The 15,775-nt window shown below is 31.3% G+C and overlaps 4 protein-coding genes across 8 annotated transcripts; 2 read left to right on the forward strand and 2 right to left on the reverse strand.

Moving 5' to 3' along the window:
• Positions 1 to 55: 55 nt before the first annotated feature.
• Sec61beta (Sec61 translocon subunit beta) lies at positions 56 to 1,341 on the reverse strand. Its single transcript, XM_011053546.2, has 3 exons — positions 1,031 to 1,341; positions 757 to 953; positions 56 to 521 (listed from the first exon to the last, which is right to left on the reverse strand). Exons 1-3 carry the CDS (start codon positions 1,031 to 1,033, stop codon positions 434 to 436), a joined length of 288 nt encoding a protein of 95 aa, XP_011051848.1. The 5' UTR covers positions 1,034 to 1,341; the 3' UTR covers positions 56 to 433.
• A 539-nt stretch (positions 1,342 to 1,880) lies between these two features.
• Positions 1,881 to 7,664, forward strand: LOC105144566 (general transcription factor 3C polypeptide 6). 4 transcript variants are annotated; one of them, XR_015546000.1, is made up of 5 exons: positions 1,882 to 2,152; positions 3,471 to 3,729; positions 3,793 to 3,888; positions 5,162 to 5,310; positions 7,088 to 7,664. XR_015546000.1 is itself a non-coding variant. In XM_011053544.2 (4 exons), exons 1-4 carry the CDS (start codon positions 1,994 to 1,996, stop codon positions 5,200 to 5,202), a joined length of 555 nt encoding a protein of 184 aa, XP_011051846.1. In that variant the 5' UTR covers positions 1,881 to 1,993; the 3' UTR covers positions 5,203 to 6,995. The 4 variants fall into 4 exon arrangements, 3 of the variants coding, with proteins under 3 accessions (XP_011051846.1, XP_087265026.1, XP_011051845.1); XM_011053544.2 differs by lacking the exon at positions 7,088 to 7,664 and having other exon boundaries at positions 1,881 to 2,152; positions 5,162 to 6,995; XM_087408900.1 differs by lacking the exon at positions 7,088 to 7,664 and having other exon boundaries at positions 3,793 to 3,976; positions 5,162 to 6,995.
• On the reverse strand, positions 4,172 to 10,445 carry LOC105144568 (amidophosphoribosyltransferase). Its single transcript, XM_011053545.2, has 8 exons — positions 10,293 to 10,445; positions 7,119 to 7,335; positions 6,701 to 6,993; positions 6,363 to 6,612; positions 6,037 to 6,276; positions 5,828 to 5,955; positions 5,516 to 5,737; positions 4,172 to 5,451 (listed from the first exon to the last, which is right to left on the reverse strand). The coding sequence occupies exons 1-8, from the start codon at positions 10,371 to 10,373 to the stop codon at positions 5,179 to 5,181; spliced, it is 1,704 nt and encodes a 567-aa protein (XP_011051847.1). The 5' UTR covers positions 10,374 to 10,445; the 3' UTR covers positions 4,172 to 5,178.
• Positions 10,446 to 12,594: 2,149 nt separating this feature from the next.
• On the forward strand, positions 12,595 to 15,707 carry Paics (PAICS bifunctional enzyme). 2 transcript variants are annotated; one of them, XM_011053542.2, is made up of 6 exons: positions 12,595 to 12,744; positions 13,267 to 13,590; positions 13,684 to 14,027; positions 14,114 to 14,389; positions 14,862 to 15,006; positions 15,075 to 15,707. In XM_011053542.2, the coding sequence occupies exons 1-6, from the start codon at positions 12,738 to 12,740 to the stop codon at positions 15,245 to 15,247; spliced, it is 1,269 nt and encodes a 422-aa protein (XP_011051844.1). In that variant the 5' UTR covers positions 12,595 to 12,737; the 3' UTR covers positions 15,248 to 15,707. The 2 variants fall into 2 exon arrangements, with proteins under 2 accessions (XP_011051844.1, XP_087264567.1); XM_087408441.1 differs by lacking the exon at positions 12,595 to 12,744 and adding an exon at positions 12,934 to 12,955.
• The last annotated feature ends 68 nt before the right edge of the window (positions 15,708 to 15,775 follow it).

Here is a 15,775-nt window from a genome sequence, read left to right on the forward strand (position 1 = left end):
AATTCACAGTTCATTTACACTTACATAAATTGACTTGTATAATATCAACCACATATCAGGGTAAAAATAAATTACATTTATTTCAATATTACATAATGTTTCATTCCTAATATTACAAACGCAAACTAAATAATTCCTCTCATGTTTTCTCACAATACATGTAATCGATAAATCGTTTTAAAAAAACGGATCCTTTTCTATCGAGGCATAAAAAATATGAATGTATTTTGATCCTGTAACGATGTCCACCGTATCATAATGTGTTTTGTGAGTGTTTCCTTTCAATGATATATTATCCATAACGTATCATACATTTTAAAAATCACGCATTAACCTGTTCGAGGCGTCAATATATGATTGCACGATGCTGAAATTTGCATCGCTCAGTGCTTCATATCTCTCTCCCAGGCCAATCTTAACATTGCACTTATATCTAATTTCTAGTGTACTTGCCCCAGATATGAAGCATGAATACAGACGCAATGAATAAAAGGGACATTACTAGCACTGGCACTGGTCCCCTACAACAAAACAATTTCAATATTTATTAAAACACTACTTAAGACATATCATGTGAAGGCAAATTAATATTGTAATAGAGAATTATCAGTATTATAGCAAATGATAGTATAACAGATAAATACTTTGAAGCGTTTAATTTATTAATTTAAAACAAATTTTACTAAGTGACCAATCAAAGTATCAATAGCATTACATTGACTTACGTTGGCTCTTAATCAGCTGATCTATACTTACACTTTGATGCCAGGAGAGTCGTCGGTGTAGAACCTCCACATGCCACCAGAGCTTGTACCGGTATTCCTGTTCCTGGCGGAGGAGGTTACGGTGGTTTTCCTCTGTCTTACTGTACCACTACCACCTGTTCTTGGCGCTATGGCTTTGCTGGGCGATCGTCCAACAGATCCCACGGAAGTAGCGCTAGGTGCAGCAGGCTTTTTCCAAGAAATAAGAACACGTGTCAATCTTCGTTAGAAATTCCAAAATTATTATTCAAATTAATTATACTCACCATGATCAAACTATTCTTATCGACAATCCAAAAGGATACTGAGAGATTCGTTCAAAAATTCCACTCGCGCTCGAAATACTTCAACGGTGCTTGCGTTGTAGAAACAGTGCTTTCGTAAAATACAGATTATTATTTACAAGTTGAGACGCATGAACGGGACACTCGGAAGACAACTCGTTTGCTTCTTTCTTCTTCTGATCACCTCTTTGTGCGAGAATCAACAGCAACGTGGCATCAAAATATATACTAACGTACTACTCGTCAAGCGATTCGAACGCAGGCTGGTGGCACAACGCAGAGTAGCAGGCGACGTGTCAAATGTATGTCCTACACGTGGTACGCTATGAACACGTCATCGTCGTCACTACGTTTATGTTTAACATCCGCGAATCAGCGCAGATTATATACTGGACAAAATACTGCGTACGCCATACAAAACAAAATACTACGTACATGTTTAAAGATGCCTTTTTATGTCAACGTTTATTTTAAATGTCAAATATTAATTTTTTAATAATAAATTTATAATAAATAATGCTTCACTTCACAGAGATAAGAATTTTTTGCAGGCGTCCAATTTTTCATGCCATTTCCCCAATACCTTTCGCTAACATTTTGACACATAGAGCACGATGTTTGCTATTTCGAGGAAATGCATTCATTACATAGCCTTGTTATCGAATTATTACAAAATGGGATTGCATACCTCATTTTTAATAATTATTTTCGGTACAATTGAACACAACGTGTTTATGTATGTACACATTAGGTTAGAAACGCGTTAAGGTTAGAATATTATGCTGAAACGACCAATTAGAGCAGCTCGTGAAAATGTACCTTTAAGCTTTAAATTTCAAGGCCGTCAAGTGGAATGTAATCTAGATATGTTAGATGTCATTGCCTGAAATGTATTTGTGAATTTAAATAATAACAAATAATAATTCATAACAACTCATAAGAAAGATGGAGTCGGATGGTGAGTTATCTGAAAATGAAGAAGAAATGCTCGTATATGTAGAATTTGAGGGGCTTACCGGTAACGAAATGTTCAATAATAAAGATCTTCAATTGGATATGATTGGAATAGATACTGAACATCCTATAATGGAAATTAATGGACGGGTATGCTGTATTTTACTATTTGTAGAATTTAATAAGTGAAAAACGAAGTATAAATCATATTTAAACTTTGTAGCTTGTTTTTAGAATGCGCTTTTATTAATAAATACGCACTTTTGTTTCTAAAATTCTGTAATATATGTAATGTCAATTACATGTTAAATGCACAATAATATTGTTATAAACGCATCCTGAATGTACTCATATTTATTTCCTGTTTAGATCTAGTTTTTCATTATCTAGTTTAGACAAAACCATTAGTTTAGTAATTAATAATATATTATGTTTTCTCCGAAAGGAAAAACAGGATTCTTGTTTGATTAAGAGCTTATATTTAATTAATATGGAATATAAGGAATTGTAATGTAAGATGAGAGAGAAGGAAAGCAGCTGAGAGTCAATTCACTAATCAATAGTTAGTTGCTAAACAACTCATGATTCTGTTCATAGACATCAGTGGTAACAAATAACTAGAAAAACAAAATTATTAAGTGAGATTAGGTCTAAACCTAACCTCACTTGATAATTTTGTTTTTCTTTATTAATCACTAATGCCTATTTCCACCAATGTAGATTAACTTTAATGTTGGTTCAACTTCCTCTTCGTTCTAAAGATTAGAAAAAGATAAAGAGTAAGTTGAACCGAGATTAAAGTCAATCTACATTGGTGGAAATAGACATAAATCAATGGTTTTGCTGCGGTAACTTTAAAAGTTATTAAAAAAAAATCATTAGCTTAACGATTAACTATAGCTAGAAAAATATAATTTTTACATTATGACCAACTGGACATATATTTGAAATATTTTTATTATTAGCAACTGGAGATGACTAAGTAAAGTTGAAACATTCTGTTATTAATTTATGTAATAAGAAATTATTTTAAATTATTTATCTATATCAGGCTTCTAATTTTAACCTGTTTATCTATTTATTTATTTTAAAATACTTATATTTGAGAAAGAGTAGTTGTAAGACAATTATATTTTGTGTTTTGTATTTCAACAGAGCCCATGAAAATATTTTGTATTTTGTATTTCATAGGAGCATATAAAAGTATTTTGTATTTTGAATACTAAGATTGACAATCAATTTTATTATTAAATTACAAGATAGATAAAACTTTCAATCTCTTGATTTTAAAATATACATACTTTCATATATTATTCTGCTGAAGTACAAAATATAAAATACTCTTATATTGCAAAAACCGTGTTTTAAATAGAAGTATTTCTATTACATGCCCTCCCAGTTCTCATCACCAAGTTAAATTCAACCACAATCAACTAAAAAATGAATTTTAATCGTTTTATATTTTTAGTTTTATGAGGGCACTTATGAAGACGCTGTAGGCACTTATATGTTCTTTGAGAAAGATGACAATCCAAAGGTGGACGATGAGGTATTCGATAAAGTGCCGACTTTAAAATATTCTGCTAAAACGAGAAAGTTACTTAAGATGCAGAGAGTGTTTACAAAGCCAAGAGTTGAGGTCCTCGGTGATGCCGAACATGAAAGTTGTATTCCGAATGAAGAAATGTTAGCACAAGCTGGTGTGCCTCCAAAGTATCAAGAGGAAGGTAATAGAACGAATTTTTTCAGTCTGCATACATTTTATTTAACATGAAAGCAATTTGTTTTAGCTATGCAGTTCTGGAATAAAGTACGTGATGAGAAACTAGAAGAATTAAGCATATTCTTGGAAAAACAGAAAATTAGAGAAGAGAAAAAATCCAAAGGTATTGCATTGGATTCAGAGTCTGATGAGGAAAACCTCGTCGTACAAAAAACCAAAGAAAAATCAGAAGAAACATGAGAAAGTAAAATGTAATTTTTAAAATTCTAATTAAAAATTTTAATATTTAGAGAGATTAACGTTCTTAGCATGAGTATATTAATAACATAAAACTAGTGCAGTAACATCAGTGCTTTGAATATTGAACTATCATTGGAAGAAGCAATTATAATTTTACTTATATGTAAGAATGTAAATTAAATATTAATTTTTTGCTACATCGCTAATTTTGTTTAATTTAATAATAGAATGTTTTATTTTTCAATTTTGTTTTTACATTTCACAATCAATTCAATTTTAAATATATCTTATGTATATTTAGTATACATATATAATTATAAGAAATAATATTATTTGACACATGTTTACTTTGAACATAGAAAATATAAACTAAAAAAAACATTTCACATATCATTTTATTTGTAATTTTTTTTGTACGTAATACACATTTTTCATATGAAATAATATGTAGTTAAAAATACTGAATTGAATCCAAAAAGTACAGACATTTTCTATTAAAAATCCTAATAAAAAATAGAAAATAATCTTATTCATCCTTATTTACGTACTTTATATAATATATCTGTTATAAAAATTCAAACGCATTGTCTAAAATCTTTTCGATCATTATATTTAATATTTTATGTAATATTTAGATACGCGAATACATCTATTCTATAATAATTCTTTTGTTTACATACATTTTCCGTGACCTTTATGTAGCATATGTGAATCTGCATTGTGCAACTTCGGCGGTTCATAACTCCGCTTATAATAAAGCTTTTGATGTTTTTTCAAATTTTTTCATTAATTTCAAAAATTTAAAGAAAAAAGGCAAGGAACTTTGTTTGATGTAATATCGAAAAACATTATATTAGTAAAAAATTTATTAAAACTCACTTTAAGATGTATTATTTTTTCAAATTTCTCAAGACTTATTTTTTATCCAATGTTAAAAATGGATAATTTTATTGCCTATTTGAAGGATACTAAAGGTATTTGTGCATAAAATTGCGGTGATAACCCCAATTTTTTTTACAAGCAGATAACAGCATTAAAGTATTCATTTTAGAATTAATTTTATAGCTGTAAAAATGGTGCGAATTCACACCTGTGTATTAATGAAGAAATAATATAACACTTTGTTAAATCGTACATTGCAGAATGCTACGTATTCGTTATTTTATTTCAAAAACCTGAGTTTTGTTTGATTTTAGAAAAAAATCATGCGTCTTTACCAGTCGAGATCACCAGGTAATTCGTCTGGATACTCTCCCGTTAGGCAGGCAGTACAGTGACCGATGTAATTACTTTCGCGATTGTCCATGCGATATCTGACCGCCTCGACAAGCCCCTCGACTGAAAGGTACGTTAAACTGTCTGCTCCCACGTGTTTGGCCAATTTTACACTGTCAAGCTTATTCGCGATAAGTTCTTCTCTCGTTGGAATGTTGATGCCCATGTAACACGGATATTTCAGCGGTGGCGAGGCTATTCTGATATGAACCTATAAATGTGACATGATGAATATACTAATAAATATAAATAGAAAAGATATTAAAAAAACTTACCTCCTTAGCGCCTGCATCCCTTAACAATTTAATGATGGGGCCGATTGTATTTCCCCGCACGATAGAGTCATCAATGAGAACTATTTTTTTTCCTTTTACATTCTCTGACAAAGCTCCGAATTTCTTGGCAACTCCGAGCTGTCTCAGTCGCGTGCTGGGTTGAATAAATGTTCTACCTACGTATCTGTTTTTGCACAGCACTTCAGCGAAAGGTATCTTAGACTATAACATTAAAAGAAAAAAGTATTATTTAGATAAATTGCACGTTTTTATATTTGCGGCAATTATGCTGCTGATTTTATTTGCATTTACTTGTCTGGCATATCCGTGTGCCGCTGCAGTTCCTGATTCTGGTACAGAACTAACTATATCTGCTTCAACCGGGGATTCTATCGCTAGCACTCGTCCACATTGCATACGAACGGAATATACCATTTGACCTATATTACAAATAATGATACATAATTAAACATGTCTCTCAATCTCTCTATTGCGCTATATTGTCATTCTTATTTACATACCTTCAAAAATGCTGTCGCTTCTAGCGAAGTAGACATATTCAAAAATACAAAATGCCTGTGGTTTTTTATTTGGCCTTTCCACTATCTCTATAGTTTTAATACCCTCTCTAGTCAGTTCCACAATTTCGCCAGGAAATACTTCGCGAACATATCTTGCGCCGATACTTAAGAATCCGCAAGATTCCGACGAAATTACCCAGCCTTCTGCTTCATCGTCATCGTCATCGGACTCGTTACTTGCTGCGATTCATGTTATTATTTTGCATTAGTATTAAAGAATCATTAAAATAGACATACACTTTTATTGATATTTCAATACATTGTACCTAAATTGCCAATTGGTACAATTTTCCCTAAACAAAGAGGTCGATTTCCGTAAGGATCTCTTACGCCATAAATTTTGTCCCTCTGCATTATGACTAAGGAGTATGACAGCGGTGCCAATTGCATAAGGTGTTTGATACGTGCAGGCCAATCTGGTCCATTAACTTCACCTTCCGGCGGATTCAAACAGAGTGCTTGTGTTATAAGCTCCGAGTCCGAATGCGTTGATAAACCAACGCCTCGACCTAATACCTGAACATACATATGAGTAAACACATTCAAAACGGAATTCAGATTCGATCGACAAGGATTGTTAACGTAAATTTTTCTTTCGTATTACCATTTTTCGAAGAGACTCTGTATTGACTAATTCTCCATTATGTCCAACTGCCAGTGCTCCGTGCGCAGTGTGTACAACAAATGGCTGACAATTGACTTCTTCACTGGCTGCACTTGTACTGTATCTGGTATGACCAATTCCAAGATTTCCTTTGAGTTTTCTCATAATCTCGTCGGTGAAAATATTATTGATCATTCCCATACCCTTATGAACATGGAATGACTTGGAGCAGACACCCTCACTTGTTACGATTCCAGCGCTTTCTTGTCCCCTATGTTGCAACGCCACTAAACCTGATTGAGTGAAAATAACATATTGTTTCGTCTTTTGTTTCGTATTTTTTTCTCTCTTATTGTATATACATTTTTATATACGTTTTTATTTCAGTTAATTTCTATCACACACAATGTGAACTTACCTAAACAAATAACTTGAGCAACATCAATTTGTGATGGCCAGTCCCCTGCAGCTATACATCCGAAAACACCGCATTCGTGTGTAAGACCAGTAGATCCTTGTCCCCTGGTTTCACCTTTGCTTCGTGGTTTCGTACATTCTGATTCCTCCATGGAAAGACGAGACATTGCTTCAACACAATGTTCGCTATCTTTATCGTGAAATGTTTCCATTGCGATCTGTCACAAACAAAATATGTTAAGTTTAGCAGTAGTAATTAAGATAATTAAGACAAATAGATTGGATTAAAAAGTCATAAAAAACATGAAATGATCATAAATACGCTCTTATCAATATTGAATTATTATGTGTTTCTCACATTGTACAATTAATAAGTTTTAATAATTATAATGTAATAAAATTTAAATTTTTCTCTAGATTTAAATATATACTCTTCCATTGAAACTTAATATATTATATTTGCTTTATAAAGGTTTTTCATGTAGATATATATTAGATAAATTATGTATTATAAATTGTATATCCTATTAAAGTGCCTAAAAAGAGAGTAGATCCTTTCGTAATTCCTCTTTGTATTATCTGCATTGCCCTTGTAAACTATTGACCCCCAGCGGATTGATAGAATCCACATATCTTACGTTTGTTCAATGCTACAACTATGTTTTCTCATCATTCACATTTGCGCAAACTGCATTTCGCAACTGATTTCATCATTTTACATCGTACTGACATCACAAATGTCATAATATAGAACAGTTATATTTGTTTACAACAAATCGATTCTTTCACATCACGCGAGAAATTGCATCATATTTTTCTGCAATAAGATAGTTCTCCCGTGTCAGTTACAAACTACATATAGATACGAAAGTAATGTTATCTTTTTTTTTATTTATCTTTTTTATTTATTTTTTTTTTATTTACTTATTCTGTAGTTCGATATTGGTTTTCAAAGCTAGACAAAACTCGCAAGAACAAATATAAAAGATAAACTCATGTAACTTATTTATTAGAAAAGAAAAATCGAATTATTTTAAATATTAATTTTGATGAAACAAGTCAAATGGATGATACTTTTATTATTATATGTTATCTAAATCTAAAGAAATATAATTTGAAGTAATAATTTTAAGGAAAAATTATAACATATATTAACTTACGATCTAAGATTTCTAAAGATATTAATACTGATAGGGATTACAATAATAAGTGTTTTGTTTTCCAATCATGAAAGAGAAATATAGATTTTTCTTACGAATAAATTACTAAGGGCAAGACTGAATTAAAATGTATTATATATTCATCTGTCAGAGAGAATGCTTTTCTATCGCTAATCATTGAATTTACAGTTGCGTCGATTTATTTGAACTAAAATAAGCAAGAATATGAATAAAAGAATTTTAAAAAATACGAAACCGAAATGCATAAAAATATTTTATATTATATACATGAGATCCACAACTTTACTGTCAATATATTTATATTTATCATGAATCAGTTAAGAAACTGTTGACAAATTTAAAATGATATGTGCGAAGATATGAAATCTAGCAGAACAGAGCGCAGAACGCAATAAAAAATGTTCAAACGCAATAATTTTTTGTACGGAACGATTTCGATTAATTTAATCCCGATTAATTTAATCGGCAGTTAACTCGAATTGCTTAAAATAAAATCTCTAATATATAATTCCTTGTGTTCTTAATCTTATTTTCGATACAATAAACAAAAATTTCATAATTCTAGTAAATAATTTAATAATTCTATTCGCGTATTAACAAAACATAATTAGAAAATAAAATGCAGACGTTGCTTAATAACTTGAATTAAATACTTAATTAATAATTAATGATTAAGTTAATTCAAGTTCGGTTCGAGTTGCCCATATATTTCTCTTAATTCCTCGCTCTGAAAGTTTGCGCTACTCCGATAAAAAATAAGACTTATATATTGAGAAGAAGTTATACGCAACGAATACATAAGACCTGTTTTTTCTATGGCTGAACTAGTATACACTTTTGGAACTTAAAGTGAAATAGGTATATATGTTTGGTGAAAACAAGAAAGAGTTTCAATGTAGTCTAGTGCAGACCTATAACAAAAGACAGACTATAATAACCCATGGAGATCGTTTTTCCTGAGCGTCGAAACACAAAATATTATTTTCATTATTCATAAAACTGAAAAATTACAAAAATCAAGCGTAAATTTCTTTGTCATCTATCAAGGACAAATTACACTAGAAAAAATGTTTTGTTCTTTGAACTAAAATTTTTGAAAATTAAAACAATTTTTTAGTAAAAAATATCAAATAAAACTATTAAATTATGCGAATTAATTTATTATTGTTTAGTTGGTATAAATAAATATTTTTGTTATTTTTACAAAGCAAAACAATTATTGCAAAAGTAACTAAATTTGTGTTATATAAACAAAATATTTGGTTGCTTTTAAAAAATATTTCTACTAAAACAATTTTGCTGAAGACACTAAGGCCCAGTTTCACAATTCATGTGACCTGTTCTTTTTAGCTGAACTTCATCTTCTTTCTTCTTTTTCTTTCTATGTTGGAAAGAAAAAAAGAAAAGATGAACTGTGCAAGACCTTTAGCTAAAAGGAACAGACCTACAGTTAATTCTTAACCGAAGTTCAATTTATTACTTCTTTCCAATTCTAAAATTAAAAATAGATGAGAAATACGTTGAACCTCGGTTAAGAATTAACCGTGAGTTGTGAAAGTAGGTTTAAATTTTTTTTCCTTAGTGTACAAATATAAAGAATTCATATATCTTAAAGAATAATAAGTTTTTTATTAAATCAACTCATTATTTTCATATTGGATATAAATTCACATTATCAGACTCGTGCAATCTCAATGAATTAACACGTGACACGAAATAACGTAATGAAGAGAACTAAAGAGCATAGATCAGCCAAATTTGCGACGGATGCTGCGGACGAAGGATCGCACATTGGACACACGATTGGCTTTCTTTCTTATCTATGAGTTCTCACTTTATGAAGATTCCACGAAGATCACAGAAAGGAAACTACTTGTTTGGCTTTTCGAGTTATGGAATAATGAAAACAGACGCAAATAAGTAATGTGCAAATCACGCTTGGTTCGCGAAGATCCTGATGGAGGTCCGGACGTATGAGGAAGCGATACACGTACCTCACGTGTGCCGTGTGCGTGCAGAGACGCCGAAAACGTTCTCGTACTTCTCGTCCCGCTTTGGGAACACGTCTGGTTCATATGAAACGTGTGCTTCGTATTTCGAACCACAAGCCACAAATTGAAATGACGGGGGGGTATCTAGTGACAGCCAATGAGGAAGCCCACTGCCTGCCGGAGGGGCTCGCTCCGCTTGATCGGTGCGACCATTATCTCTTCCTTCTCGAAGAAGAGGGACGATGCGGGAGGATGTGAGTGCAACGCCGCGTCGATTCAAGAGACGAATGGACTGTTTCTCAAAGAGACAATATCTCTTTCTTTCTCTCTTTTTCTGTCTCTTTCTTTCTCTTTCTTTCTCTCGTTTATGACGACAGACGTCGGAAGAATTGGCATGGATCATGTTAAACGCAGGATCGATCAAGAATAGAGCACTTAAAGACGTTGCGATATTAGCTGTACAATATTAGCTAAGTCCCAGCAAAAAAATGCTAATTTCAGCTATAAATTAATTGACAAATTTTTATCATAAATACGCTCCGAGATTGTACGCTTTGAAATTACCAATTGTAACAAACAAAACAAATAATTTGGGATTTATAATGGCTTTATGCAGCGAAATATATATTTTGCAGTTGTAAGTAAATAATTTTTAAATAAATAGATAGATTCAAATAAACTTTTGCATGAATTTATTAAAGTTTTATTAGTATATATAAAAATTGATTTAATTTGTAATGCTACGACTTGCTCAATTTGCAAATAATTATTACAAAACGCGAATTTACATCGGAATCAAGACTAACAAAATTAAACAACTTTTAAACCAATAAGAGAATCGTGTCCAAATTTTACACGGATATACTAATAACGTGTTAGACATAATTGAGTTTTAAAAAGTAATTATATAAATAATTTAAAATTACAAATAAACAGTAATTAAAACTCCAAAAATTAATCAAAACAGAAACAAATTGTCAATATAAGCTGTTGCAGTTATTGATGCCTATAATTAATCATATATAATAATAAAATAATTTAAAATTTTTGTATGAATTTTTGTTTTGAGATGTAATATATACATCCTTAAGTTAATGATGTTTACGTCATTTGCCATGTAATTATAGAAATTAGCCGCCTCTTATTGCTGGTAACACATTAGCATGACCTCGAACGGACGTGTAATTGCGACGTAATCTTGTTTGAATTTTGTAAAGTTCCGAAAGTGGAAAACTCCTCAATGATCTCTTTTATTCTCGTGGCAATCGACGAGATTTTGATATTCTCGAAAGATTAGTCAGTGAAAATGTCGCAGTCCAGTTTTATCGAACTTGACCATTATGGAATTATTTCTATTACGTAATTCTATATCAGTACAATTGACACGATGTAGCAATATATACTATCGATATATACTCGTTCCTAACTTGTGGATAAAAAAAATAGTTTATAATTATTTTTAGAATTGTATTATTTATATTAAAATTATTTAAATTATTTAAAAGAAAACAAATTATGAGCCGCTGCGATTATTTTAATATATTAATATTATGCAGTGCATAATATTAATATATTAAAAGATCTACTTTGAGTTCATCATATTCTTAACGTTCGAACTTTTCCTACGATATTTTTTATTCTTAATCCATAATGACAGTCAACATTTTTTATCTTTTGACCTTGCATCGTTGATTATCTTTAATTTGGATGTTCAATTTAACCATTATGAAAGAGAATTCGAACCATATTATGTTTGCTTTTCCGTAATTATTTAAACGTACCGAAGAGGATTTAAACTCAGAGTCAAAACGTTTGTGAATTTTACAGCTAAATTGATTTATTTTTATATTAATTATAAACATTAATAACATTAATAACGCGACAGTTCACATTGGTAATTTATTTTTCTTTTCGATTTATTTTTGGAGCTCCACTGTTTATTTGTCTTTTTTTAATTATTTTGTAATTACTTATGATTAAATTTAATTAAAAGTTAAGTAAAAACTTTCAATTAAAGATAATTGTAATTAATATTACAATTATAATTATTAATAATACAATTACAAAATATAATTATTTACAATATATAATTTAATTTATATATATCTTATACTTCCAATGGAGAGGAGTATTGTGATAATTAATCTAAGACTCGACTATCTATTAATCCACAGTGAACTTTCTAGAATGTGTTTCGTAAATCTACTCGATAAAATATATGAGTTATAACACGCAAGAGAAATAACTTATTCCGATGTGTACAATGAGAAAAATATTATTCGTATGATTTTTCGTTGTTGATATCATGTTGTCGTAACAGAGAAGCTCTGAGCCAATCGGAAATCAGGCAGACGAAGATCATAGTGGGGACACTGGGGACTGCTAAAGAAATGTATGTGAAATCAAGCGACTTACATTCATTCCAATAGTAGACGAGCAGTTGCAAAGATGGCTAGTAAGTCCGTTAGAAGCATTAATTTGATTAATTTTTCCACTTATATTCAATAGAAGCATAGACAAGTATAACGATTTTCGGACACGTGATATTAATCATGGACGTGAATCTCGTGATGTTTATGTCTGAATAATTCGAAGCAATCTTACTGAAAGAAAACATAAAGGAATAAACAGGTTTTGCCAGAGCTGCAGGTGGTCGATAATGCATTGTTCGTACACTGGCCGGTGTTTCATACAAGTGCTCTAACATATCTGTGCTTAATGTAGTTTACAGCAAATATTATTACAGCTTAATTTTAACTATGTATCTGAAAAATTAATCAATGGACATTTGTATAAGAATGGTATAATTAATTAAGGGGCTATCGGTGAAAATAATACATTTACATACAATCTCGGAACATTCACTCAAAGGAGAGAAAAGATCGACTTGTTTTCTGTATTTGTTATAAAATAAAAAGAGATTTGTTTCGTACCAATTAATATTAAAAGATAATTTTCTCTCTTCTATTTTTTATAGATTATAAACTTGGAAAAGTTATCAACGAGGGTAAGACGAAGAAGGTTTATGAACTTCTAAATGATCCTACCTTATGTTTGCTGGAAAGTAAGGACCGCATTACCGCTGGCGACGGCTTAAAGTCTCATGCATTAGAAGGCAAAGCGACGATTAGCACATCTACTACCATAAAGGTCTTTGGGTTGCTCAATCAAGCTGGTATCAAGACAGCTTATGTCAAATCCGCCGGTCCAAAGTCTTTCATAGCAAAAAAATGTGACATGATACCAATTGAATGGGTTACTAGAAGACAGGCAACTGGTAGTTTTCTAAAAAGACATCCCGGTATGTATGTGAACATCAATATCTTTCTCTTGGAATTAACAGAATTAAGAAGAAAATGTTAGAATGCACGATATTTATGTACAATTGTTTCAGGGGTACCTGAGGGCTATAGATTCAATCCACCTTTGCAGGAAACGTTCTTTAAGGATGATGCTAATCATGATCCACAATGGTCTGATGAGCAAATTATTTCCGCGGGTTTCCAATTGGGCGGCAGAAAGATAACGAAGGATGAAGTAGATATTATGAAACGCACTACTGTTGTCATTTTTGAGATTCTTGAGAGAGCTTGGACAGTACGTAATAGTTCGCTGATAGATATGAAGATAGAATTCGGTGTGGATTCAGATGGAGAAATTTTGCTAGCTGATATTATCGACAGTGATTCCTGGAGACTCTGGCCTTCTGGAGATAAGAAACAGATGAAAGATAAGCAGGTAAGATTTTTTCTTGATAGTTTGAGATATTTTCGTCAAAATTATATAGCTGTAATTGTCAAAACTTTATTATACCTGTTTATTAGGTATACAGAGATCTATCCAATGTAACACAACAAAGTTTGGAGACCGTAAAGTGTAACTTTAAATGGGTAGAAGAGCAGTTGGATTATGTTATTGAAGCATCCACTCCATTAGTTGTTATACTTATGGGCTCACTATCCGACAAGGGACATTGCCGAGAAATTGCAAAGCATGCTACAGCATTAGGTCTAAAACCTCAATTTCGAGTCTGCAGTGCTCATAAGGGTACTGAGGAAACTCTAAATATTCTTGCTGAATATGAAAGCAGCGGAGAAAATGTAAGTTTGAAATTTCATCTTTTCACAGCTCATTATAATAAACTTTTAATATAGATTAGGTGAAATGTAGATTTTCGTTGAATATTACTTTTTGCTGAATCGTTGTCAAAATTACGAAAATGCTTATATATGATTAATAATTATTATTGGTAATCATAAAAATATTACTAGAGACATACAAGTCATTTAAATATCTTTTTTAATTACACAATGCTGATGATAGCAACAATTTGCAGCAGCATAATATTGTGCAATTTTATCGTAATATTTATCATTACAACATTGGTCACTAATTTGTGATATCAAACGTGCTAGGATGACTGTATCAAAAACTTTTATACTGACCCGTCGAAGCGATCTGCGTTATCCTGTTATGTTTTAATCACAAAACTTGTTACGATAAAGAAAATGATAGCTATAAAAAGATTATTTATTTCCATTTATCACAAGCTTCTTATTTCTTTTTTTGTAGGTGGTACTGATAGCGGTAGCCGGTCGCAGCAATGGTTTGGGTCCAGTACTCTCCGGCAATACGGTCTTGCCTGTTATAAATTGCCCACCTTTGAAATCGGACAATATTGAACGAAGCGTATGGTCCTCGCTTGATGTTCCTTCAGGTATTCTATATAATTTGCATAGTAATTGAATTTGTCTTCTGAAATATAAAGTTAAATTATATTTACAGGACTTGGCTGTACGACAGTCATACATCCAGAAGCAGCTGCACTCGCGGCGGCGCAAATTCATGCGATGCAGAATCACTTGGTTTGGGCTCGTTTGCGAGCGAAGCAACTCTCCAACTTCATAAATTTAAAACAAGCCGACATTGAATTACGTTGTGAGCAGTGGTCCGGCTAACGAAACAATAAATAGCAATTCATTGCTTTTTCAAGAGTCTCGTGGATACTTTATAATATAATCGTGAAAAGAACTGTTGTGAAAAGAATCGTGAAAAATACATGTTTACACATATTTTAATGTATTAATCCATTTTGAATGCTACTGTTGTTTTGTAGAAAGCGATTTTTTTTTCTTCATACGTATTTGCCCACTCATGTGGATCGAAATACTTATCTCATTAAAATAACAGTGTGATTGTGCCATAGATTGTGATACGATCTGAATATTTTTGTACCAATGATCGCGTTAACTCTTTTCGTATATACTCTACTGTTATTGATTCTAGTAATACTTTACTGGTTTCAAGTATGTAATATTCGTCTATTTCCACTTAAACAAATTTTCGAATAATATAAGAAATTTTCTTTGTATGAATTTATAAAATGTATGTTATCTAAAATAAAAAAAGTGCCAAGTATTGAAAGTCTCTATTATATAATTATATTATTTTGAATTATCTTTATTAAATAAAACAATATATAACTT

The sequence above is a fragment of the Acromyrmex echinatior genome, chromosome 8, assembly GCF_024713525.1.
Source record: "Acromyrmex echinatior isolate Ae372 chromosome 8, ASM2471352v2, whole genome shotgun sequence".
In the NCBI taxonomy this organism is placed as follows: Eukaryota; Metazoa; Arthropoda; class Insecta; order Hymenoptera; family Formicidae; genus Acromyrmex; species Acromyrmex echinatior.

What these genes read in the sequence shown, in the direction of transcription:
- Sec61beta (XM_011053546.2), bottom strand. An exon ending in GACTCTCCTGGCATCAAAGT is followed by an intron (nt 522 to 756) that starts GTAAGTATAGAT and finishes GTTTTGTTGTAG; the next exon opens with GGGACCAGTGCCAGTGCTAG.
- LOC105144566 (XM_087408900.1), top strand. Translation starts at nt 1,994, where the DNA reads ATGGAGTCGGATGGTGAGTTATCTGAAAATGAAGAAGAAATGCTCGTA. An exon ending in TAATGGAAATTAATGGACGG is followed by an intron (nt 2,153 to 3,470) that starts GTATGCTGTATT and finishes TTATATTTTTAG; the next exon opens with TTTTATGAGGGCACTTATGA. An exon ending in TCCAAAGTATCAAGAGGAAG is followed by an intron (nt 3,730 to 3,792) that starts GTAATAGAACGA and finishes AATTTGTTTTAG; the next exon opens with CTATGCAGTTCTGGAATAAA.
- LOC105144568 (XM_011053545.2), bottom strand. Translation starts at nt 10,373, where the DNA reads ATGAACCAGACGTGTTCCCAAAGCGGGACGAGAAGTACGAGAACGTTT. An exon ending in TGTACCAATTGGCAATTTAG is followed by an intron (nt 6,277 to 6,362) that starts GTACAATGTATT and finishes CATGAATCGCAG; the next exon opens with CAAGTAACGAGTCCGATGAC. An exon ending in AAGCGACAGCATTTTTGAAG is followed by an intron (nt 5,956 to 6,036) that starts GTATGTAAATAA and finishes TTTGTAATATAG; the next exon opens with GTCAAATGGTATATTCCGTT.
- Paics (XM_011053542.2), top strand. An exon ending in ATGAAAGCAGCGGAGAAAAT is followed by an intron (nt 14,390 to 14,861) that starts GTAAGTTTGAAA and finishes CTTTTTTTGTAG; the next exon opens with GTGGTACTGATAGCGGTAGC. An exon ending in CTCGCTTGATGTTCCTTCAG is followed by an intron (nt 15,007 to 15,074) that starts GTATTCTATATA and finishes TTATATTTACAG; the next exon opens with GACTTGGCTGTACGACAGTC.